The sequence below is a fragment of the Cinclus cinclus genome, chromosome 6, assembly GCF_963662255.1.
Source record: "Cinclus cinclus chromosome 6, bCinCin1.1, whole genome shotgun sequence".
Classification (NCBI taxonomy): domain Eukaryota; kingdom Metazoa; phylum Chordata; class Aves; order Passeriformes; family Cinclidae; genus Cinclus; species Cinclus cinclus.
Window position 1 is genome coordinate 11,478,820 of NC_085051.1, and position 25,682 is coordinate 11,504,501.

At 40.6% G+C, this 25,682-nt stretch overlaps 1 protein-coding gene across 5 annotated transcripts in view; it reads left to right on the top strand.

The window, feature by feature from the left end:
* The first annotated feature begins 419 nt into the window (after positions 1-419).
* Positions 420-25,682, top strand: part of DENND5A (DENN domain containing 5A) — a 64,031-nt gene continuing 38,768 nt past the window's right edge. For 3 of the 5 annotated variants that reach the window (XM_062494420.1, XM_062494421.1, XM_062494422.1), the window contains exons 1-4: positions 420-525; positions 18,766-18,837; positions 19,443-19,552; positions 20,004-20,664. In XM_062494420.1, coding sequence (XP_062350404.1) covers positions 420-525; positions 18,766-18,837; positions 19,443-19,552; positions 20,004-20,664 — 949 coding nt within the window. The remainder of the gene's footprint in view (positions 526-18,765; positions 18,838-19,442; positions 19,553-20,003; positions 20,665-25,682) is intronic. The other 2 variants (XM_062494424.1, XM_062494423.1) reach the window with 1 other exon arrangement.

Genomic DNA, 25,682 nt, shown 5'->3' on the forward strand with positions numbered 1-25,682 from the left:
AGAATCCTGTGCCACGTGCTCTGGAATGACCCCGCTTGAGCGGGGAGCTCGGACCAGACGACCCGCTGTGGTCCGTTCCAGCCTGCCCCGTCCCCCGATTCTGTGCGTGCGGAGGGAGCGGAGCCCTCGCCCCATGGTCATGGCACCCACTCCCTCAGGCAGCCCCGGCGCGAGCAGCAGCGCCACAGCAGCATGACGTCACCCCCGCGCGCAGGGCGCAGGCGCGGCGTTGCGGCGCGCGGGCGGGCTGCCCCCCCCCCCCCCCCCCATAGCGGCGGGGGGCGTTCCCAGAATGCCGCGCGGCGCCGCCCGCCCCGTGCCGCCATGGAGGCGGCGGGCGCAGCCGGAGATCCCGGCCCCGCTCCCGGCGCCGCTCGGCCCCGCTCCCGCTGAGCCCCGCGCGCCCCTCGCCCTGCAGCATGAGCGGCGGCGGCGGCGGCTCCTCGGCACCCGGCCGCTTCGCCGACTACTTCGTCATCTGCGGGCTGGACACCGAGACCGGGCTGGAGCCGGACGAGCTCTCCGGTGAGTGGCCGGCGGCGCTGGGCGAGGGGGCGGCGGGGTCCGACCGCGCCGCCTCCCCGCGCCGCCGCCCCGGGCGCTGCCCGTGCCCCGCCGGGAGCCCCGGGCGCTGCGGGAATGCCCGGCTGGGCACGGAGCGGGGTCGGTACAGGTGCCCGAACTCCCCGACAGCCCGGGCAGGGAGGGCAGAGCGCGCGTTTGCGGTGCCGTCGCTCTCGGTCGTCTGAGCCTCAGCGGCGATGTCCTGCGCTCTCTTCGGAGCCGCGTTGCGTGTGTCAACTTTAGCCAGGCATTCCAGACACACAGGCACTCTTAAGGAGTCGGATTTGGGAGAGACAGCGAAGACCGTTTGTGTGTTCAGTGTTACCTTTTTTTCTGTAGCACAGAGTAAGAGTTCTCTTGCTGCAATATCCGAAAAGAAATCGGTTTAGGAAGTGATTACTCCGCTGTTAGGTGAGAATGTTCGCACCGAATACACAGCTAAACCATATCAATGTAGACCACACCACTGTGTCAAACCAGTGTTTTTAAGGTTAAAAATCAGTTCTCTGTTTTAGCAGCACCTCGTTTCAGCTTTAGTCTCATTGTACTGGCTCTGTTAAATCAGAGTATTGCTTAGCATCTCTGACTGTGGTGGTGAAAACCTGACCTTACATCAGTACTGATTTTGTGTATTTGAACTCTGAACTTGACCAAGTAATACATTCTCTCGTCGCCGACCTCGATATTTTTAAGTAGTTTGCTTTTATAAGGTGTCATGGGTTTTTTTACATTATTGCGTTTAAGCTGTCCCTCACTAAATAAACGCTTGTTCCTCGTAGAGTGGAATTCATGTTATTAGAACTGACTTCTTGCATTGAGCTCTTCTAAACTTTGGCTGTTATGGAAGCTCTTTTTTTTTTGTTTAATGACTTCAAACAAAATTTCTCATCTCTCCCTCATGCTGAGCAATACCTTACCCTAAGAGAATTCATGTTTGTCTAATATTTAAGTGACTGTAGGCTACAGTTTGAGACTTGAGGAGTGATTACAGCATAACAGTCTGTATGTAATGGCACTGCAAATTACGGTATCAATTTGATTTAAGAAATCTAAGAGAACAAAATGAAATGCAATTTCATTGAGAGATATGTGAGGATTTTTTTTAAAAATAAATGACAAGTGAACAAAGTTTATAGATCAAAAGCAGTTAACAAGATGTTAATTTTATTATTTACTGTAAACCTATTTGTGTAATGTGGTGCGAGGCACACTCAGTAATGCTCCCTGTTCTTCATAGGCACATGAATAATTCTCCTTACATAATTCAATTTAAAACCAGCAGTGTATTACTTTGGGCTATCTATTAGTAAACTGGAAGATATCAGTGCCTTTAAAAAAAATATTCTGTCGGAGTGTGCAGGTCTGAAAGCTGGAGCATGATGTTCTTTCTGTATTTGCTTTCCTGGTCAAGGACTGCATCTGTAGTATGTAAAACTGTGCTGTGTGGTATATCCTGATATCTGCTGTTGCACCACCGTTCTGGAATGGTGTTACATGTGACAAGGTGTGGGGTTGGGGGGAAAAGAGGTTTTAGTATTTGTGGGAGAGGCAGATTTTTATGTGATTTGAGAAAAGATTTTAAAACAATGTGGGGGAAATTTCTGATAATGTCAAAGCATAAAGGCCAGGTGGAATTCGTGTGCGTTTTTCTTGAGTTTGTTGTGTTATTAATAATGCATGATTATGTGACTGATAATGCTTTCAAACTGTGTCTTGGGTTATAGCCTCCTCCAGTGTCCACTGCTAAAAATGGAGAGGGCCTCTGTTGATTCCAGTGGCTTTTGGATAAGGCTTGGAAACACTTTGTACTTCCTGGAAGCCTTTCTTGTTTGAATGAAAGGGTCATTGTGCGCTGTTTTCTTTCCCCACCTCCCTCTGATTTCTGCGCTGCAAAATAGCTTCTGAATCCTCGTAGTGTTGAAACAATTGGCTTCAGCAGTGCCCATTGTTGGGAGCCGGGACGCTCCCGCCGAGCCCGGGCACGGCTCGGGTCCCTCCGGGGCTCTCCCTCCCTCTCCCTCTCTCTCCCTCCCTCTCCCTCTCTCTCCCTCCCTCTCCCTCTCCCTCCCTCCCTCTCCCTCTCTCCTGCGCCAGGGCTGCCGGAGCCAGCCTGGCATGATGTCATCGCCACCCTCCGCCGCAGGGAGCCACGGCCGCCTCCGGGGATGCTGCCGGCACACTTTGTTCTCGGCCGGCACCCGGACCCGTGCATTTCAGGTGTTCGGCGTTAATATCGGTGCTACGGCGTTTTCTGCGCTTTTGGAAACCCGGCGTCAGCTCGGGAATTGATGCTTGGTCTAGTTACTTTGTTTGAAACCTCTGATGGCGTTTTCCCTTTGTATGTTGGAAGCTTATTGAATAGCACAGCTGTAAAGCTCTTTCCTGAAAAAGTTGGCTGACTGATGAAGAGGCACAGAATATGTATATATGTTTTTTTTTTTGGTTTTTTTTTTTTTTTTTTGTTTTGGTTTTTTTTTTAGTGCAGTGGGAAATCCTGTATTTGGAACTTGTAAAGAGTCTCTATTGCTAGGGCTTTTTTTTCCCCCCTAAATTCAATTCTGGGCATCATTTCTTATTTTGATAATTATGTTCCCACCGGATGACCTGCTAAAGGACATTGAAAATATTTGCTAGGTGGTAAGAAAACAGAACAAAAACCCCAGTGCTAGATGAAGCTTAAGTTCTAGTGTCATCTGCTACGCTGGGTGAGAGAGGAACTGCGGTGTGTTTCCGTGTTTCCAGATGGTGTTGGTACGCCAGAAGCCATGACAGAAATTTTTCATTACACTGCTGATGTCTGTCGCAGGTAAATTTCCTTCACAGAGCAAATCACGAGGTTGGAAGGGACCTTTGGCAGTTGTCAGGTCCAGCCTTGCTGCTGACAGGACAATGTCCAGGTGATTTTGGGTATTACCAAAAATGGGGACTCCACAACATCCCTGTGGAACCTGTGCTAGTGCTCTGTTACCTTCACAGTGAAAAGGTGTGTCCTGATGTTCAGATGGAACCTCTTGCATTTTGGTTTTGTGCCTGTTATTTCTGGTCCTGGCATGGGATACAGCCTGTCTCTATCATCTTTGCACTTTGTTAGATATTTATATAAATTGAAAAGGTTTTTGACTAGTGCACCCCAGGATACCATTGGCCTTCTTTGGAGCAAAGGCACTTTGCTGGCTCTTGGTCATTGTGGTGACCAGCTGGAAATGATGAAACACACCACCAAAAATCTCCTGTATGTAATATAATGTATTGTAATGCTGCAACATTATGATAGGATTTGTTAATTTAGATTGTATGACTGTGCCCTGGAAAGGTGATGAGAATGAAGTTGAGGCTCATCTCTCAGCTGGAGTTTTTTATCTGTTAAGTTAATCAGATGTGATCTGAATGAAGGGGGGAAGCCTTGCACTCTGTGGAACTGTTGGGATTTTAGTGGGAAAGAACATGGAACAAAATGATTTTGTTTTCCTCCTCTCCGATGTGTTAAGTTTTTAGTAATCACTGGTCAACAGAGTTCGTTTATTATGGAGTGGCAAAACAAAGCATCAGCTTGCCATTGCCTTACACTTATGTGAAATTGTGGTCTTGGAGTTGCTTTTACAAAATACAGAACTCAGATCCAAATATCTGGAACCCATGTTCTAATTAAAATCTTCTGTTGAACGTACCTTGGTAATGTTGGATGTCATGTCATAAAGATGATAATGTTTCAGAAAGAGCAGTGTTACAAAGGAGAAAGTGTAAAGAAAAAAAAGAAGGCCTATGATCTGGGAAGGAAAGATTGATGATTTAATAATAGGATTGTTTTTAAAAAAAGAAGAGTAAAACCAATGACTAGTCTGTCACCTGTACTTTTTACCCCTTCCTTTCGTCACAGTTTGAACTGTTTTTTAAGGTTTGGACCAAAAATTACTTTATTCAGTAGGTGGACTTGTGTTCCTTTGCTCTAGTCCTTATCATGATGCTTTGAGTTGTCCACCTGATCATGAGTTTCTTCCTTAGAGGAGAATGAAAATGAATGTTGGGTGAAGCATTTGTCCAGGAATTTGTCCATTTGTCCAGGAATTATCTTTCCTGTAGAGACCCTTCATGAGCCTTTTCATTCATATCAGATCTGCTTTCACTCTCTTATGTGATGACGTGATGCAATTTTTATGATTCCTCGTCTGTCATACCCCTTTTTTTTTGTGTGTGTATTTTCTTTTTAATGGTGTTGAGGCAAGATCTCTGTGCATGTAGATTAAGTAGCATAACGTGACTGGTTATAAGTAAGGCATCTCTGCTGCCACAGGAGCCACTTGATTACTGCTGGTGTGTGAAAAGAAGATGATACCTGGTGTATAGTATTCACCTAGCTCCACTCAAAATTATTCTGACAATCTCATATTAGAGAAGGTGTTTCTCCTCACCAGGAAAACAGAAACGTCGTCTCACCTCATTTCTCTGTAATTGAAGTGTCATTATTTTTCTATTTTGTTGGCCTCAAATTTGAAATGACATATTATCTTTTATGTATTATTAGGGGTTATTCTCATGGAATTCTGTATCAATATAAACTTTTAAAAGAATACGTCATGACATGATTGAAGGCACTGGCACACATGTAAGCCAATAAATTGCTTAGTGTTTTGGAATTAGTGTAGTTGTTCCATTCTGGTAGTCCAAGAAGTAAGGCTGTTATCAGCACCTGTGTTCATTTCCAAGTTCAACACACTTAAATACTTGCAGGCTTCTATTTTGCTGCAAAGGTATTTGTAAGGGGTAGCTAAAGGGAAAGAGGAGGAAGAAGAAAAAAAGCAAACTTAATTTAAATCAGCAGATATAATTTTCTGATTGGCATTTGACCTGTTTTGTAATTTCTTCTGTTAGGCATTTTAATTTCAGAATTAAGACATCTCGGGTTGGAGTCAGCTGTGATTTTTACAGTGGAGCCCTTCTGCAATACTGTTTTTTCCTTGACTAAAGAACAAATGAGTAAATTCCTCTATCTTTGCTGTGGTGGTAGTACCAACACTTGCTGCAGAAGTGAATTGTGTTGGTGGGAACTATTGCTTGATTTTACCAAAGGCTAAATTGTTCTATGATTGTGGGGTTTTGTTTTTGGTGGTTTTCCCTCCACCCTCTTCTTTTTGTCCATGTGGATGGTATCCATGCAAGCTTCCCACAGTTCCCAACGGTGTGCCTCTTCCCTTGGGGGTTCATTCTGATGCTGAAAGGGATATTTTGGAGTTCTTTGCTTCTCTGGGGTTGCTGGCAAGGTGTTCACTCCGTGGGAGTCCCCTGCAGTGGCCCCAAGGCTCACAGCACACCTTGTTCCACGCAGGTCACTCTGGACAGGCAGCAGATAGCAACAGCTTCTGGCTGGCCTTGCACGGGCACATGTGAAAGATTTTAATCCAGATAATAGCTTATTCCTCCCTTCCCTCCCCCTCGATCTTTTCCCAAGAAGTTGGAGCTGTTTGCCATGTTTGAGTGCCAAAATGGTCTTTTGTCTCTTTGGGAACTGAGGCAGACGTGCTAGGGTAGCTGATATGTAGAATAAAGAATGGCAGAGCTGATGTAAGGGGGAAGCAGCTGTACTTTGCTGAACTGCGTTTGAAGCCACAGTTTATTGGTGGTGTTTCTGTAATGCCAATCTTGTCATTATCATATTTGTATTTTAGGTCAATTGAGCTCTGTGCTTTACAGAATAATCCCCTCAAAACCCACAGAACTCTTCAGTCTTCCACCCTTCTGAACTGAGTCATAAATTTGGTTTACTTGGAAGGCTCTTTGGCAACGTGTGGGGGAAGAGAAAGGTTGCAAGTTCTTGATTTGAGAATAAATTTAAGGTTCTAAAACACTGTCTAAAGAACTGAAGTTTGCAACTCTATTTTTAAGCCTTTAAAAAAAAACATGGGAATTTCAACTAAGGCAGGACATACAAAGATGGGTTCATTTGGCTTCTTGTCCATTAGAGGGTTTTTTGTTGTTGGTTTGTTTTTTTCCTGTTGTTTTGGAGAATTTTTGCAGTTTATTTTGCAAGAGAGAGGCTACACAAAAAGCTCTTGAGTGGATTGTATGGGAAACACTCCCATTTGCAAATAATAACTTTTTCTCCCTATTCTTCAAATTATTGATTCTGAGATTATGAAGCACAACTGTTTTTTATCTGCCTTTTGACTTAGGGAAGTCCTACTTGAGTGTTCTTGGTAATGACTTCTCCTACTTATCTTTTGACTTCCCACTAACCTGCAGGGCTCACGTAGCAGAAATACATGAAGTGACAGTGTCAGAAGCAATTACTTACTGATGCACGCTGTGCAGTAATTACTCTCTCAATTTCTTGACAACCATTTCAGATTTGTGGTTTGTAGTCAAGCTTGCAGTGAACTGGAATGCTATCCCTGTGAGGCTTAAAACATTATTGCACAGAGAAATTATCAAGCATTCCAGCACAGGCTGATGAATGATGTAGAATTTACTTGGAGTGTTTCTGCTCAAGGCATGTTTTGTAGCCTTTCTAGGAAAATGCTACTCCACTTAGAGTTTGATGGGCTGGAGCCCATTGGTTTCAAGTTTTCCTGTAGAGATATAGAATACTGACTTTTTTTATTTAGGATTTTTGGTTTTTTTACTGGCTGTGTTATCAGCCACAGTCAGATACAATGTGTACTTGTGGATACATGTACTGAGTCATTTACATGTGAATACTGAAGCATTTTGAGAAATAAACTTTATCTCATTTCATGGGTAAGCCTTCTAGAGACAAAAAGCATGACAGGAAAAAGGAACCTTTTCAGAGAAAGTAACATTCCAGTATCTGAGGGAGGAAAAAAGGTTGGTTTTACAGAAACAGATACTCTTTCACATAGCTTCAGGTGAATTTGGAAAAGTTTGGTTTTTTTTTTTCAGTATAAGCATAAACTTTAAGGAACTTTTCTACTATTTGTGTATATTCCTTGTTATTCTTCCTTTCAGCAAGCTCCCTTGCCAATTGTTGTTTCCCAATTTTGGCCCCCAAGCCCAGCAGTGTCCTACTGAGCTGCCATTAGAGTTGCACTGGGGAAAAGATAAGTCCCTTAAGTCAACAATGTTGGTGCCAGCATAAGGCTGTCATGTCTCTTTTATATGTGGGTTCTGGGAAACGTCAAGTAAACTCTTTTTAAAATTGAAATGTGAAGTAACTCCTTCAAAAGTTTTGCTGAAGAGTGGTGAAATTTCTGTTTACCAGTATCTTGGTAGTTTCTGAGAATTCTTTTGGCAGAGTTTTTATGGAAGTGCAGACAAATCCAAGTTCAAGGTGTTGTGGTCTCTCTCCTGTCCTTACTGAGGTCTTCGTCTATGACCTTGTGTCACAGTGGTGACACACAGTTGTAAGTGGTTAACTTGAACCTGAGACTTCTGTTTGCAGGTCTTCATTCTTTTTGTTCTAATCAGATTTTTGTGTTGTGAACATGAAAGGTGAGCTTGATAGGCTTATGTGTAAAAGGGAGAGAGCTTAGCAGGCATGGGTGGTGAGATGATAAGGAAGGATATGGCTAGAGCAGAGATAAGATTTGGAGTTTGTCATATCCGTTGACCAAACTGTCAGCACATCTGATTAATTTTCTGTGATTAGAAATCACTCTTATCAAGCAACTTGATTTTCTTACAGGACATTTTTTTGTTTTACTTGGAAGGGGAGCATTCCTTATTAAGGCAGGTTACTGCAAAGCACTGTTTTCAATGGTTAGATAGTGAAGTGAAGCATGCTGACCAGGAGTTATATACTGAATATGCTGAAATCTTTTCCTGATTTTTTTTTGCATTTTTCTGACCTCTCCATGTTATTGAAACCTGCTGAAAGACTTCATGTGTTCTTTAAAATGTTTTCTTTTTCCTTTTCAATGTAAAATCTCAGTGATATCCTGGAAGTACTTGGTTGAAGGACTGGACGAGTGCTTCAGTAAGGTTTGGTCCTTATGCTTTTGCACAGATGTGTTTCCATCAATCCTCAGAGCCAGAGGGCTGTGGGAGCACAAAAAGCAGGGACATTTAACTGGATGGGATGTGTCACTGTGGAAGGAGACCATGGTTGTTGGGAAGAGTTGTTTGGAATGGTCTGTGCTCAGGCTTTCCTGAGAAGTCCCATTGGATCTGCTAGTCTTAGGGGGGGCATGAGGAGAACAGCTGGTTTCTATATTAAATAAGCTTAAAATATGCTCGTCTCCACTTCTGTTATATATTTCTAGTACATGTAAAAGAAATGTGTTCTGTTCTGAAGGTAAGACACCCTTTTCCTTTCTTAGTGTCTTCTGTTGCTCATATTCCAGATCTATTGTGTAATGGAAATAGTGTGTCCCCCTGACCCCCATGGCTGAGAACATGCCTTTCATTGAAATTCTCAGGCCTGCTTCTGTTGTTTAGTTGGAAACAGACCTAAATATCTTCCTGTAAGTCTTTTTGCTCGGGCTAGAACAGAAAAGTGGTTTAGTAAAACAATTCTGGTTTTAACACCATTTAATTGAAAATTTCTGCTAGACAGTCTTGATTAAAATGCATTGTATTTTTTACTGTCCGTCTGCCTTCCTGTATGGCATACAAAGGAATATACAAAAAGAAAAACTATAGGAAAGAAAAATGTTTAGGATACTTTTAAAGATTCAAGCTGAGGACTTTTCCTTGTTTATTTTTTTAAAAGCTGCTTTACATTCTTGATGATTTCTTCTGCCACTATCCTGTCCTACCATTTCCTTGTCCCACCTCTTCCCGCCTTCCTTGAAACAGTACCAGAACAATAAAAACAAAAGCTTTTGGTTTCCTGACCTTACAGTCACAGAATACAGATGGCCTCAGCTGTTTTTCTGTGCTGCTTTAAATTCATTGTTGCAGCATTTAAAATGATTCCCCAAGTGTGTGTGGCAATATGTTTTGTTATCAACTAGATGAATGCTAAAACTTAAATGATGAATGAGTATCTATTAACTCCTAGATTTCTGTTTTCCATGAAGGGCTTGGAAGAATTTACCTATCAAGGGAATAAATGATTATTTGCATCAGGCAGAGTTTACACTGAATATCCAGTTAGCAAAAGGACCTCTTTTTAAAATTTATTTAGTTTCACAGTGTGTTACAATTTTCAAAACATTACTATTCTTGAATTGTGGAAAGCAAAAGAAAATGGGAAAACAACAGGACCTGTAACAGTCAACATGTTAGGGTAAACTTTTTTTTTTGTCTCTCTCATAGTTTTTAAAGTCTGCATTTTATTGTCAGTTGAATGTTGAAAGGAGTTTGTTCTCCTTGGATTGGGATAAGGGATTGTTACAAGCAACTATGGGTTCCCTAGATGACAAACAGGGAAAAAAAAATCAGAACCTTTTATGGTTGTTTTCTTTGTCTTTTCCCTACTTCCTCTAAAGCAAGTCCTTCAGCTTTCCCAGAGGAAGGATGGCACTCCACCCATGCATTTTTCACTTGCCCTTGAGATCCATACCTGTGTGCTTCTATCTCATATTCCACCTTGTTTTAGAAAGGCAGGCAGTGAAGTCACTTTGCCTTCAAGGTTTTCTGTTAGGGAAAGTGGAACAGTAACTTTTATAAGGAAGCTTTTAGAGGAAGTCCCAGCTGTGAGAATCAGATGTGGTAGAGGTGTTACAAATCCAGTGGGATGATGGCTCCTGCAGACAGTGGCTGAAACACCTGGTGCCAGTTCTTCAACAGCAGTGCTGCAGTGAAGTGAAAGTGACCCAGAAGGTTTTTCTCATGGATTATTTAACCTGCTTTAAAAAGTGTTCGAGTCCCAATTCCAGGAGCAAATTGAGTGGTCTAACCATCACTCCAGTTTCTGCTTTGCCAGGTGGTCTTGCCAATGGGGGAAGGGGGACAGGGATTGTGGGAGAGAGGGTTTATGTGTTTCAGGATAAAAGGGAAGAATTCTTCTTTGTGTATATCCGAGCAAGAGGTTTGCTGGAGAAGGGAGTCCTCTCTAATGAGAAATACGTGCAGCTCTGTTTAAGAAGGAGGAACTGGAAGGAAGGAAGCAAGTCATAATCTGAAAGCATTTGTCTGTTGATGGAGTGGCTCTCTGCTTACAGATTTGGCAGCTGCAGCTTTTCTTGAATCATGGTTTTTATTCCAAGAATTCTTGGATAATGAATTTCTTACCTTAGTCTGCCAGACTTTGAACGTTTATTTCCTGCAATGTAGAGGGGTGCTTTTTTTTTTTTTCCTCCAGTTATACATGCTTTAATATTTGCTAAAGAAGGAATCGGAGAATTTTTCTGTTTTAAAAGTAAACCTTGGCTAATTCTTACTGTATTAATAGCTCTTTGTGTATGTATTGAAAGAATTTTTCTTTAATATTATAGTAGAATATCCTGAAAAATAAGAATTGTGGTATTCTCCAGAAGGCTAGGCTAGGGCTTTTTTTTGTTTGTTTGTGTTTTTTTTTTTTTTTTTGTTTGGTTGTTGTTTTGTATGCTTTTGAAAGGATAGATTGAATCAACAGATTGCCATCTCATTTCACATCTATTATCATTCAGGCCATATAATTTAATTACTTGTTTGATTATCCCAGTTTTCTCTTTAAGACTCAAAAATAGAATATTTTACCATTTTTGTTGGCAAGTTAAAATAGGGCAAGTCTTATTTTTAACCAAACTCTTTTGCCTTTAATTTTAAGAAACTGATTCTTGGTTTGACTGTTTTTCCATCCCTTCATGCATTTTAAGCACCTGTATTTGTTTTCACAATGTAACCAAGCCAGCTGCTGGTCATCTGTCAGTCTGACTAATTAAGAAGTCCTCAGATCTCTCAATGTTTGTACCATCTCTTTCTCCCAGTGCCTTCCTCTCCCCAAATTGCCTTTATTTACTCCATGCTTTGGTCTTTCCTAGAGTGTGGATACCAGAAATGTATGCACACTATCTGTTTTGCCAGTCAACTCTTTTTATTTAGACTTGGACCATGATTTTTGAAGCTGAAGTAATTTTATGTTTGATAAACATAATCATTTTCTGTAGTATCTGTAACCTTATTCTGTGTACTGAGGATGTTTGCTGGCTGAACTGGGAATCCTATTGCTGTGTATGACATTAGCTGCTGGTCTTGGATTAACCTCATCCTAAGTGTTATGTGTATCTTTGGAACTAAGGCAAATTGTATCTTTGGAAACCTTTTTTTTTTTTTCTTCTTTGTGTTAGGCACTTTGGCAGGCATGGTTTTGCACTTCAGTTCTCACCCAAAACCCAAGAATGAGAAAGGATATATTGAAAATAATCTATGATGGCTGTTTTCACTGAAGTATGGCTTTGTGCTATGTAGCATTTTCTAATTGGAAGCAGGGTAGAATTGGGCTGTTCTATGAATGGTGATTATAATTCAGATGCTGTTCAAATCCCCTTGTTGTCTGACTTTTGCCTTGAAACACTCAGTTGTGAAAAACCTCTGCTCTTTGCCTGTCATGGTCAGCTCCGTGTCCAGTCCCCCACCCTGCAGGAGCTGGGAGGGTTCCCACCATTATCAGATTCTTCAAACTGTGGTGCAGACAGTGCAGAGGCAGAGGCTATGATTGTAGGGTTCTGTAGGGTCTTCTTAATGCTAAATCCATTTTCTCTGGATTCTCTGTGCTGAGTAATACAGGAAAGCTGCCCTAATGTATGGCTCATAGTTTCTGTTGCTGGTACAAATTCTCATTGTTCTTATTCATTTGTTAATTACAGCAATATGACTGTTTCATGTTGAAGCTGTTTTATATTTAGTTCAAGACATTCATTTTAGTGACAGCAGAAATTGATACAGAGCCTCTGTATGCTAAAAGATTCCAGTAAGTGTCTTTATGTGGAAAATATAAAGTTAATGTTTTAATTGCATGCTATCTAAGAATTTTTTATTTGAAGATGTCATGTATACAATAAATGTACACCAAGACAGAATGAATTGAATTAATAGCAGGCTGTATTACAGGAATTTAAAGAAAGAAGCTGCCTGGCAGGGTGGAAGCAGCAAACCACTTAGTCAGAACCAGTCAAGCTTTCTGGATCTCTGCTCTCTAATTATTTTGAGCAGATGAGTGGACTCGATGAACAAATGAAGGTGGCAGTATTAATGATGCCTTAAAATCAGTCTTGCACCACCATTTAGTTTGCTAATGGGTCACTTTTTCTGGTAACTAGGGTAAGCTCTTCTGACTTGCTCTCTGTTGTCATAGAGGGAAAATTGAGCTGGTCTACATCTGAGATAGCTGCCCAAAGACTTTTTCTAGCTGGGATGCAGGGAGAAGTTCCTGTACAGTTCTTAGTCTTACATAGTTTTTAAGAGTTGCAGCGTTGCAGTCAGTTTCTAAATATTAAAGCCAAATAGTATATGGACAGCATGTTCAAAAGGCCATGATTCAGTTTAAAAAAGGTTTTGTTTGCAAAATATCCTTGACTTTTTTTAAAACAAGTTTTCCTTTTCTCATTAAGGACAATTTAAGCCGCTGCTCTGTTATGTATGGGATTTACAGAGAAGAAGGACTGAGATATTGAAGACAAAAAAATCCAGGGTTAAAAACATTCTTATGAAGAAGCAAACTAGTCAGCAGGGAAATTTGAATTGTTAGAATCATGTGCTAATGTTCTTGGAAATTTGCATAAGAAATTTGTAAACAATGCATGTGGAAACATGTTATATCTATGCAAGGTCATAGGTAGGTGAATCTGCAAGTTGTAAAACCTAACCATTTTTCTTATTACTGTATTGGGAAGACCCTTCCCCCCCCCTTCCCCTTTTCTCCTCCTGAAGAGGAGTACAGAAGGCAGTGAATCATATTTTTCTCTGGATAAATCAGGAAAGAGCTAAACTTAGACCTTCAGAGTTCATGCTTTTTCTTCCCGCTCAAAGCTGAGGAAAGCTTGGTAGATGGCATTTGCAGGTTTTGACTTGAATGTTTTAATTTTAGTTTCTGGAACTTTTACTTGTTATAATCTTATTAAAAAAATCATATCCATTGATATGGATAGCTTCATGCAGATATTTCCAAAGCAGTGCTGTCCTACATAAGTTGGAAACTTCATGAGTTTGTAAATCCCAATTCTCATCAAGATGCAGACACTGCTGTCCCCTGCTCACAGGTGGAGCAGCAGGGGAAGTAACACAGGTAAGAAGAGGGAGCAGCATAAAAATGAGAGCCATGGAGGTTTGTAGCATACACTACAAATCTCTGTGGTGATAGGGCTTACATTCAGTGTTAGGTGACTCAGGAAAGGACTGATAAAATTAGGTGTACTTGTTAGTTCAGCGTAGGATACTTGCAATGCATGCGTTAGCTGTTCTAATGTGCTGGTAATTATGAAGTCCAAATTACAGATATGTAGGCAAGCATAATTTCAGATGGTGTAAATTAAGTTAGAACTGAAAGCCCATTCTGGTTCCATACATTGCAAGTAGTATTAGGTGGCTGCTAGAGCAGCAGTGTAAGCTCTCATACAGCTGTGAGAAGGGGCTGGTTTGAGCTGGATCTTCCAAATAAATGTAACACGTTTCAACTCTCTGGTCATCCTGAGCAGGTTTATAGTTTGCTTTATGCACACAGTTCAGTCCATCAGGTTCAGTTTGCTGAAAAGATGTGGGAGGGAGGTGTTGGGGAATTACTTGCCTCTAATGTGAAATTTAGTCCTGTCGGTGCCAACTGTCCCCCACTGCGGTCTGAGACTGCTCTCAGCTGAGCTCTGCCTGCCCAGGAAGAGCCAGGCCAAGTCTGCAGTCTTGGACATCCCTCAGCCAAGGAGACTTCTTCAGAGGTTGTCTGTCTGGTGACTTCCCTTTTGATAAGCAAGCTGACTCTAATAACTTAAGTCTTTTATGCATGTCTTCTTAAATTACACGGTGGTGTGGTTTAACCCAGCCTCACGCAGCCTCTCGCTCCCCCCCTGTGGAATGGGCCAGAGAATCAGAAGTGTAAAAGTGGGAAAAATCACAGGTCAGGATAAAACCAGCTAAATAGGTAAAGCAAAGCAAAAGAGGAATTCATTCACCATGGCCCATGGGCAGGCAGGTGCTCAGTCATCTCCAGGACAGCAGGGAGCTCTCATGTTTAATGGGGAAGGTTGATAAAGTGTGAAAAATGGGAGAGGAAGCAAAGGACATTACCAGAGTCAGGAGATGGTTGCTGGTGTTGAAAAATCTATTACCTGGCATGGCAGGAGCCAGCAGGTAGCAAGCTGGGCCTCAGGAGGAGGGCTGGCTTCAGGAGTTAGCAGGTATTAAAACTCTAGTCCACATTTACTTCAGCTCACCAGTTTCACAACCTCTGTGTCTGTGGTTTACTTTTTGCTTCCCTCCTGTTTTGGGGGATCACCATGAGCTAATTAAGCTTGTTTGTGTGGCTGAACTAGATTAGTGAAATGTTAATCTTTGTTAACCCTTCCTTTATTCTCTATTTGTTTATTTTTAATCCGTATTGTTTCACTGATCCTATTTTGAGTGGGATGCCACAGGGGGTGTTTTTTTTCCAATGACAAAGAAATTCTGAGATGCTCTGTTTCGCTGTCATTCCCCTGCTGGATGCGGTGCCAGGGCTGCACTAAACCAGTGGCTGTGGATTTGTACTGTGCCTGGTGAAATTATATTTCTCTGTGCTTTCATGGTATTATTTACATTGCAAAATGCAATGGACTTCTTGCTGTTTTGAAGGTTTGATGTTGGCTGAAACTTCCTAAAGTATTGCTGTGTGTTTACTAATTTCATATGTCATTTGACGTTTCCTGACAAATAATCTTATAGTTGTAGCTGTTTGATCATTGATTCTGGTTTAAGTCCAAGGTAGTTGCAACTTCGCAGTCTGTGGGACAGTTTGCATCTCGATTTTTGTAGAGCTTTTCCTCTGATACAATGAACACCTGAGTGGTAAATGTGTATGGGAGGAACATCAATGGTATTTGAAAGACCTCTTTAGTCTTCAGCAGGCAATACCGTGTTTCATTAAAAACCCAAAAGTTTCCCTTTTGCATGGAATTTCTATATAAGGAAGTATTTATAGATAAATAATTTTCAAAGATCTCTTTACTGTAGCTTGGATAAGGGAAGTAATTTCTAGCCATTACTTCTGCTAAGGGAGAGAAACCATGTGAAAAGCATGATATGAGGACAGCAGTCCTTTGATTGTTGTTAAGTGTGGGGGACTTGCTCTCTATGTAAATGTAAAGCATATATCATATTTTTATCAGTTTATCTCCTCTTATGCCTTCATTTTCTCAGTTGTAGAATACAACTGTCCATTTCTGCTGGTGGGTTGGTCTCTTGCATTTGCTATAATTGCTCTTCACTGTTTTTTATCAAAACCAGTTCAATTATTCCTGAATTAATCAAGTAACTGAAGGAAAGCAAGACTAGCTCAGTTGGTTAGAACATGGTGCTAATAACATGAAAGCTGTGGTTTGATCCCTGTATGGCCATTTACTTAAGAGTTGGACTCAATGATCCTTGTGGGTCCTCTCCAACTCAGAATATCTTTTAATTCTGTGTCTATAATTCAGAGACAGAACTCTGAGTTATTTTTGCTGCTGGAAATGTGCTGCAGTTGGTGTTTTCCTATAGCAGGGTGTCTGTTTTTGAGGCTGATTGTAAATTTAGAAATTAAGGGTTAATTATTTTTTGCCTCTGGGTATAAGTAAATATTGTTTGTGGATTTTCCCCCTCGCCACTGCTGATGGCTGTCAGTGACAGTCACTAGAGAGGAGAGAAAGGGGAGCCCAGGCAATGGAAATACTGGTGCTCAGGTTCCCATTGCTTGCAATGGCAAGAAAACAAGATACCATTGTCCTGGAGCTGCACAGATCACCTGGACTGAACTTTTCCAATGTTGGTGAGCTGTCCCTTGACATTCCCTGCCTTGTTTGAATCATCTTTGTATCTTTGGAAGCCAGCATGGCCCAGTCTGAAGATCCAGTAGTTTGTGGCATTGCAGGCGTGAAGGCTCTCCCAAAAGAGCTACCTGGATACCTGTGCTGCTGTGGAAGGGAAAAGGAGCATCCTGCTGAGCTGGCAGCCAGCATTCCAGCAGGGCAGCATGCAGGAGGGAGAGAAGGGTGCTGCAGGGGCACTCGGGCAGCAGCAGTGTCTGCGCAACAGCTGAGTGAGTGCTTGATGGATGGCAGCAAGATGTGAGGGTTGCCTTATGTTTCTGTCTGAATCAGGACTCAGTGGTTTCCAGAAATCAATTTTAGTCTTTTCATTAAATTACAGACAGACTCCAGCTCTAAAAAATTTAAGCATGTGTTGGCGAGAATGCCTCTTGGGAGGAGATGGTGCAAGGCTCCTTTAAATAGGCAGACATCCATTCAGTGTTTGTTAGGTTGTTTTTTTTTTTAATAAATCATTAGGGAACAGCAGCATCATGTATTTTGCAGTGTTAATAATCTTAATGAAAAGATCTTCAAGTCACAGATTTTTTCTTTTTAATTTCAAAGCATGTGCAGCCTTGCATATAGGTGAACCCTGTGTGATTTCCAAGTTCTGGAGAAATGTTGCCCTTCATGTATTTCCTCTCCTCTACATATTTGGAAGATTAAAAAAAAACCCCAAAAAACAGCCAAGGAACAAAACAGCTTAGTATGTCTGAGGTTTTTCCTCAATTATCTAAAAGTTGACATTACATCATCTGCACAGATGTAAATATAGAAAATAGTAGGTGTGTTAAATCTCCTGACATACTTTTAGAAGCTTTTTACAGAGGACTGACTTCACTTGAGCTTATGTTTGTATCAGTAGAGATGTGGTATTATGTCCATTTTTATTTCTGGGAGATTGAAAGTTTCTTTAAATGATTGTTTTAATCTTTTATGGTTGTTTTAGCTATGGGAATGCTGTTATCTTTTCTGTCTTTGGCTCTACTCTTTCACAGGATGGTTATATTTCAGTGAAATTGTGTCCTGTTTTTTCTTAACTATTCCTCTCTGTGTATGTGTCAGATTTTTCCCAAATGCACGTTCTTTTCTTTCTGAACACTGATATTATTGAATGATATTGTTGAACAGATTAATAAATAATGTTGCTGTGTGGTTTTGTATGAAAATGAGTTGAGCTGTTGATTTTTCAGACAAGTAATAAAAGCAATGCCTTCTTCAATTTCAGTGCTAAGCCCTAGAGAATTAGCAAAATAGATATTTTGGGTATTGTGAGACCTGTCCTAGGTCCTGATTCAGGGTAAGTTCCCTGAATACTTAAGACTTGGTTAAAGAAAATCCACAGTTACCAGTCTTCTCAGCTAAGGACTGGTTAAGCATTCACTAGAAATTGTTTGGTTTGGTGTAATGTGTTTATTAGGTTCTGTATTGTGCAGAGGCAATGCTGTAACCATCTCTGTCTATGGCTACTTAGTGAAAGTAAGTGTTGTGCCAAATAAAGATTCTAACTTGGCTTTGAAATTGAACTTTAAATATTACTCTAAAAGTACAAAACAAACCCAACCAATTCTGAAATAAATTTCTATTGCCATGTAATTGCTGCGTGTAAGAGAACAAGAAAGGAGTTGGAGCGTGTTTTCTCTCTTGCAGGTGTTGCTGAAATAGTTCTGTTTATTTAAAGCGTATGATTTCATGCAATTGTGCCTGATTGTTAGTGCAGCTGTCAACAGCTGCATGCTCATTTAGCTAATTGCATTCTAGTAATATAGCTAAGCTTATTTTAAGATACACAGTTGTATGTTTTTTGGTTTTTTTTAAAGCAACTGCTCACACTTTGAATATTTACTGCAGAAAATTCTGTGCTATCACAATGAACTGTCGTTGCTCTAGAGGAAATTTAAGAGCTTCTACATGAGACTTTTCAGCCAGTCTAGTGTATGGATAGCACCTGTGGAAGGTTGGACCGTTTCACTTAAATTCATACAGTTCTAAAGGCCTTGAAATGGTCTTCTCCTTGGGATCAGTTTCATCATCTGCTCTTCAGTAATATTTTGTAATTAGCATGTGAAACTTTAATTTCACAAGCAGATTATTCCTACTGCATCAATATTCCGGTTGTGTGTATGGGAGCAATGAGCTTGTCTTACATACTGATAGTCTCCTTCTAGAAATATATACATAAACCAAGAAATTTATGTAAGTTGTGTATGTACAAAAACCATATTAGGAGAGTAGACTGTCATGCATGCTAATTCTGGATATTTGTATGGTTTTTACTGGTATGTGTTAGCAATGTAATTGCAGTCAACAGTATGAAATGTATAATGCAGTGTTGTTTTTATTTGTTATATAGCTTTATGCCAGTATATACAGGCCTCTAAAACCCGAGATGGTGGCAGCCGTTTCATTTCCAGTGCAGCAGAAGGTAAAGGAAAAGGTGTGGGGGAAAAAAAAACAACACTTTGTTCATCTGATACTCTATCTTCATGGACTTCTATGTGGTTCTTGATCTTCTAACCTTCTAGGCTCTTCCTTCACAGCTAACTTCTTGCAGTAGATGGTGGTTATCTTTTTTTCTGAGTCTTGAAAACAAAATTAAGAGATTTCACGATGTCACTTGTATGTCTATTTGAAAGCTGCATCATCCTTTGCGTTTTGTCTATTTGTGCTTTTCTTCAGTAACAACATTGCACTGAAACTGAAGCTTTAGCTATGTTTTAACAAGAATCTGAAATATCTGAAGAGTGGCTTAAAGAATTGCTGTCATGACCACAATCTCAAGATTGCCACACTTAAGGAAAAGCACAGATACTTAACGACACAGAAATGTTACTGAGCTAATAATCCTCACTAACAGCTGCAGTCTGACTATATGCTAACGAACTGTCTTGCATTTTCTGTTTCTCTTAAAAGGAGCGTGTCTTTAATTCACTTATCCTCAGTCTACCTGCCGGTGTCCTGCTTTTTGGCCTTGTTTGTGCTTAAAAAGGGAATGAAATACTTACTTCTGTATTTTTCTTTCATCTGCAGGGGAAAACTTTGAGCAGACTCCGTTAAGACGCACATTTAAATCCAAAGTTCTTGCTCGCTATCCTGAGAATGTTGAATGGAACCCTTTTGACCAGGATGCAGTGGGAATGGTCAGTATCACTTAATGGCTTTTGGAGGCTTTTTGTTGCATTCTAGAGAATTAGTAGAGAAATAAATTAGCTTGCAATTAATGAATTTTTTTTGTGCATGATTTTCCCATTTAATAGAATGTTTTCTCTGTCAGGTTTCTGGTCTTGGTGACCAGGAAAATACTTTCCTTTATGTGGGCTTGAATTTTATTATTTTGTTCATGACAGGGCTGGTAACAAAATAGTTATGAGTTTCAAATGAAATTTCATGCAGCCCTTTTGATACATTCCTTTTGTTTTTCTGATTTAGACCCCTGTCAGTGTACTGTGCAGAAATGTAACAATAGAATTCAAAGTGAAACGTGATGGCAGTCTGTGGATTCTAAATCCCATTTTCACCAATGCTTCTGCAGGCAGAGGGAGAGAAAAGTGTTTTTTAATGGATGTTATCTCCCCTTCCCCTTTGTTGTAGCTGTGTATGCCTAAAGGGCTTGCTTTCAAGACACAAGCAGATTCCAGAGAACCTCAATTCCACTCTTTTATTATTACTCGTGAAGATGGCTCGCGGACCTTTGGATTTTCTCTCACGTTTTTTGAGGAAGTCACTAGCAAACAGATCTGCAGTGCAATGCAGACGTTGTATCATATGCACAATGCTGAATATGACATTCTTCATACTCCACCCACCAATGACAAGGAGAGCTGCAGCAGCACTGGGGACTGCAATGGCACCTCTGTCTCAAAGCTACAGCGATTTAACTCCTATGACATCAGCAGAGACACTCTCTATGTCTCAAAGTGCATTTGTCTGATTACGCCAATGTCTTTCATGAAAGCCTGTAAGAAAGTTCTTGAACAACTTCACCAAGCAGTGACTTCACCTCAGCCACCACCACTACCTTTAGAAAGCTACATCTACAATATTCTCTATGAGGTTCCTCTTCCTCCAGCAGGAAGGTCTTTGAAATTTTCAGGTGTTTATGGACCAATTATCTGCCAGAGGCCAAGCACCAGTGAACTACCGTTGTTTGATTTTCCGGTTAAAGAAGTTTTTGAATTGCTTGGAGTAGAAAATGTGGTTCAGCTCTTTACCTGTGCCCTTTTGGAGTTTCAGATACTGCTTTATTCACAGCGTGAGTACTTGGGTTTTGTTTTCTTATCTTGTAGCTATACTGGCACAAGGTCTTACTGTGTCTTGAATTCTAAAAACACCACAACAAACACAATAACTGCATTAAAGTGGCATGAGCATGCTGTTGCAGTCCTGATCTGTGTGCAGGTCCTAAGGTAAGGAAAAGCACTGGAGTTGTAAGGAGAGTGTTGCATTGGCTCCTGCTGTTAGACACCTCAACTTAAAACTGGATTTCCACAAAATCTCCTCTCTTCATGCTTTGGCTGGCCCCTTTGTTGTTGGCTCTGGAGCTGTGCTACTGGACAGACCAATTTGCATTCTTCCATCTTCCTGCCTAGCTGCTCAGCTGAATTCCCTGCTATCTCTGCAGAACTAGCCATGCATTTTGAAAAGATACACAGTTAATTATATATACATCTGGTTCTGAAGAAGAGTTAATAATGCAAATACAATTTTCTCTTTGAGTACCCAAAGACACATTTCAGTTGTTACTTTGGAAGATAAATACCTGAAAAATTTTTGACTGAATTCAAATTCCAAATCTCTGTGAAGGCCTTGAAACAGCTATAGCTGAAGCCACATAGCTAAAGCTTGCTTTGAAGAGGATGGGTAGCAGCTGAGCTGAAATAGCATGTTTATCAATTAGTGAGTAGTGTGGGAGTGGTATCTATTTTCTGTGTTGACATTTATGGATACTGGCCTTCTTACTCCATAGCCTGTTGCTCTAACACAGAGTATGTGGAATTATGCCAAAAAATAATTTCTCTACTTTTTTTTTTTTTGTCCTAAGATGACTAGCCTTAGCCCATACTCACCCATTCAGAATGGTGTGGTTTAAACAGACAGCCTGCATTTTGAACGCTACTTTATAGTAATGGTTGGGAAGCCTAAAACAGCCCAAGACAAAACCAGGGCTAGTCCATGGTGTTACTGAAATTTGTTTTCAGTGTTTACTTCCCTTGAGCTGTCACTGAAATATGTAAAACACAAATGGTAACTATTTACAAAATATAACCTATATTTATCAGCAACCTTCTCCAAGCATGAAATACGGATTTTGTGTTAGGTGTGTTAAGATCTGTGTGTAGACTAAAGCCAAGGATGGATTTGTGTGTACAGTCAGAGGGATTAAAAGTGTAATGGCAGCAGGATGTTACATCACAGTTATGTCATTGTATAGACATTGTGAACTGCAAGAGAAAAACTGCACAGTAATTCAGATGCAGTAAAAAAAGCTTACTGAACTCTGTAGTGGTTACTCTCTTGGATTTCAAAGCCAGACTGCTCTACGTATTGTTCATAGCAAATCTAGAAATACTTGTCTAGCAGACAAGCTTATTTTGTGGTTCCCCCTGAAATGGATTAGGTGTTTATATGTTTGAGATTTAGGGAGAGTTTCTGTGGGTACCTGTGTCCCACCAGTAGAGGACTCAATCATCAGCACTTGCATCTGAAGAAGGGTGAGGTTGTGCTGGCCTGTAGAGGTGGCTGAGAGTCCTGTGCTGGAATGGTGGTGGTTGGAAGCTCCACAGAAATGCCACGTGTGCATTGCCATGTGGGGACAGTGCTCCTGGAGCTCTTTCCAAGCCATCATCTCCTGAGTGCTCCTTGTTCCAGGCTGAGATCAGCTCACTTCTGGGCTGGTCTCCTGTAATGTGGCTTCTCCTTCCAAGTCCTTTTAATAGGTTCAGCTTTCCGTCTTGGACCCATTCCAGGTGTCTGATCAGTGTCTAATTAAAGAAGCTTAAAATAGCCTTGGAACACTTGAGTTTCTTGTTTGGAGTTCAGAGGGATGAGGGATCATTTAGGACAGTTTCTGTCACTGTTTCCCTGCCTCGACCCAGGCTCTGGCTCAGTTGGGCTGTGTTGTACATTTTGGAGGTGTCTTGTCTCTCTGTCAAGTTCTTACCTTAGTTTTTGGTTGAAAAGTCTTCTTTCAGTAGTAAAAGATTTTTAGTTATTTGTTGACTTTTGACCCTCAGGTTTGATGAACTGGCTGCAGCAGTGCCTTCTCAGTAATAGCCAGTTTTTTTTAAATGTAGCTTTTCTTGAGGACTTTCTGAGGGATTTAATCCCTGTGCTTTTTTTGTTTTGTTTTTTGTTTGTTTGCTTCTGTTGTTCTTTTCAACTGGAATAATCTAATGTATTTTGCTCTTTCTTCAGTATGGTTGAGTAACATCTGTTTTTTGCTGTTTGTAGAACAGGAAATATTGAGTGGAGGTACAGGTGATGGTGCACTCAGTTCTAAGTGGAATCAGAATTTACTTTACTTTTGTAAAGGCTTTTTCATGTTCTTACATGCATACCAGTGTGAGGTCTAGGTTGTCATTCACAATATAAATACTGAGTTTTCTAATGTCCTTTGAGTTTGTTAAATCTCTTGGTGCTCAAACCCATGACAGCTGAGGTGACTGACATAATTTCTTGTTCTGCTAGGTCAGATGAGATTATGGTACTCATTTGGTGGATTTAGATTTAGAACAGTAAATATCAGGATCAGTGGATTTATAAGATGTACTTGAAAGAATACCCCAACAACAAACACACACAAAAAAATAGAAGACCACCAAAATAAAAACCAAACCCCGAACCTCTTGGAAGTCTGGTGGAAGTAGATGATCTTGAGGTCCCTTCCAACCCAAACTTTTTCATAATTGTATGCCTCTATGAATTTGTTGCCAAGTGCAATCCTTTTTGAAACAAAATTTATTTTAGTGTTTTAAGTTTCACTCCTTCCTTGGAGTAGGAGTAACTTCTCTTGGCAGCGAAAGTGTTTTGGTTTAAGATTCCTTTGACAATGTTTCTGACTTGATGCTTCTGGAAATTCTTCTTTTGTCCCACTGTGTTGGCACAGCCTTGTGTATTTTGGATTGCTGTAAGCCAAGTGTAGAGAATGAACGCCTCAATTTGATTGTCCTGTTGAGAGACCTGTCTACCATTTAGAAAAATGTCAGAGGCCTGTAAGAGAGGGAAGAATTTGAGGATGCTGCTAGTGCTGAGCCAGTGCTGAGGAATTCTGGAAAGAGTTAGTGGTGCTGGAGGCCTGTGGGATGTGCCCTTGCCAGATATTCTGTGGGAGCTGGTTTGCATTCCTGCAATTTATGTTGCTCTTGTAACTGTGAAATGGACTTATTCCTTATCTCAGAGAGCACCTAGAGCTCTTCTGGAAAGTGTGTACTGAGTTAAGACAGCTGTGAAATCTGCTTGGAGGTGATTTTCTAAAAACAAAAAAAAAGGAGAAATGTAATGCACAGCTGCCACAGACTGTGATCTAGGACAGTTTTATTTTCTGGGTGGCAGCTGTCTGCTGCCATTTTACAGTAAAAATAAGTTTGTTTTTTTTTTTTTTTCTTCTTCTTTGCCTTTGAATCACTCTTCCCCATCTTTGTTTTAATTGTTTAAAATTATGTTCATTCTGGGGATTTAAAGTATTAGTTTAATATCTTTGCAGCATTACTCCTGTGCTGCCTAACTCTGATCTCTTACATAGGACACTCTCCTGTGATTTAGGAACCTTGCTGCTTGAATCCCACTGTCAGACATAGAATAGGAGGTACTTCACCCCACTGCTTCTACTAACCACAGCTGGTTGTTACTGCATTTACAAGGTTTTTTGAAGTGACTTGTGAGTTACTTGACAAACACAACAGTATTTCATTGTGATCCATGAAGTAGGAAGATTAAAAGGAAGAAATGTTCCAAAATGTGATTGTCTAATTGTTTTAAATTTGGCTGAGTCAGAGGATTTCTGTAGGCACTTGACAGACTTCTTTCTGGTAGAATGTGAAAATGGGGAGGTGGAATTATGGTTCTTAGAGCTGCCAGCTTCTTCTCATCCTGTTTCTCTTTTTCCAGGCACAGGACCTCTTAGTTTTGTGGTTTTTTAAATTTATTTTTAATTTTTCTTAACTTTTACAGATAAGTACTATTATGTAACTTCTCATATACACTTTAAGAGATAATATATTTTATTTATAGCAATTGGTTAGAATAACAAATCATGTGTTTTCTATGTTCTTAAGTGGCCATGTTAAAGAAAGCAGTGGATTTTCTTTTCCTTGCACAGTGATCAGTTAAGCACTTTCCCATCTACCAGTGCCCTAGTCATATGTCATTATTTCCCTACCAGTGCTTGTGTACTATACCAGGCCAAAAGATCATGTCATTGATACCAGAATAAGCACATTCTGATTTCAAGGACAAGAGCAACAGCACTGCTGAAACACTTCTTCACTCTTCTAATCTTTTTGTTGTTGTTATTTTTAAGTCTTCTGTAATTCTTTGGTACTAGAGCTGTGCTGTTTGCTTCTTTAAACCCAAAACCCCTTCCATACCCTCTCTGGGTAGGTATAACTTAAGAAAATATAGGAGTTGTTTTGGTTTATATTTTGATGCTTGTTGCCTTTGTCCTTGCCTTTTCTAATAGCAGAATGCAGGCTACTTGCAGGCCTGAGCAGGCCAAAACTTTGGGAATGGCTTAAGCCATGTGGATATCCAGGATCAGAGAGCTGCTTTTGCAGACAGCCCTGTGGCAGGAGGTGGCTGCCCAATGGATAGAAATTCTGAACTATTGATGTTACTTTGTAATTAATTTGGAAGGCTGATACTAAAGTTAGCTTAATGACAGAGGGAGAAGTTGTATTTAAATTATCCAGCAGGATCAGACAGGGGGTTTTGTGTAGTAGGAAAACACTTCTTCTATTTTAAGACTTGTTCTTCCAGATAAACTGGCTGAATACAAACCAGTTGGAATGTTTGTGTATCTATGGCTACATCTAAAGTTCCCTTTAAAGCTTAAGAAATTAGGGTATGGAATAGAATCTTCTTCTTCTTCCCAAAGCTTATCATTAATTCATCACTTTTTTTGCAGTCAGGCTGTGATTAAAGCTGCAAACCCATACGTAGATGTGTAGGCAGAAGCTGGTGTCCAAGCAGAGCAGGGGAGTGTTGCTGATGATGTTCATTGGTATTTCAGTCCAAATAAGCTTTTGGCTTAAAAACTTTAACCTGTTTAAGCTG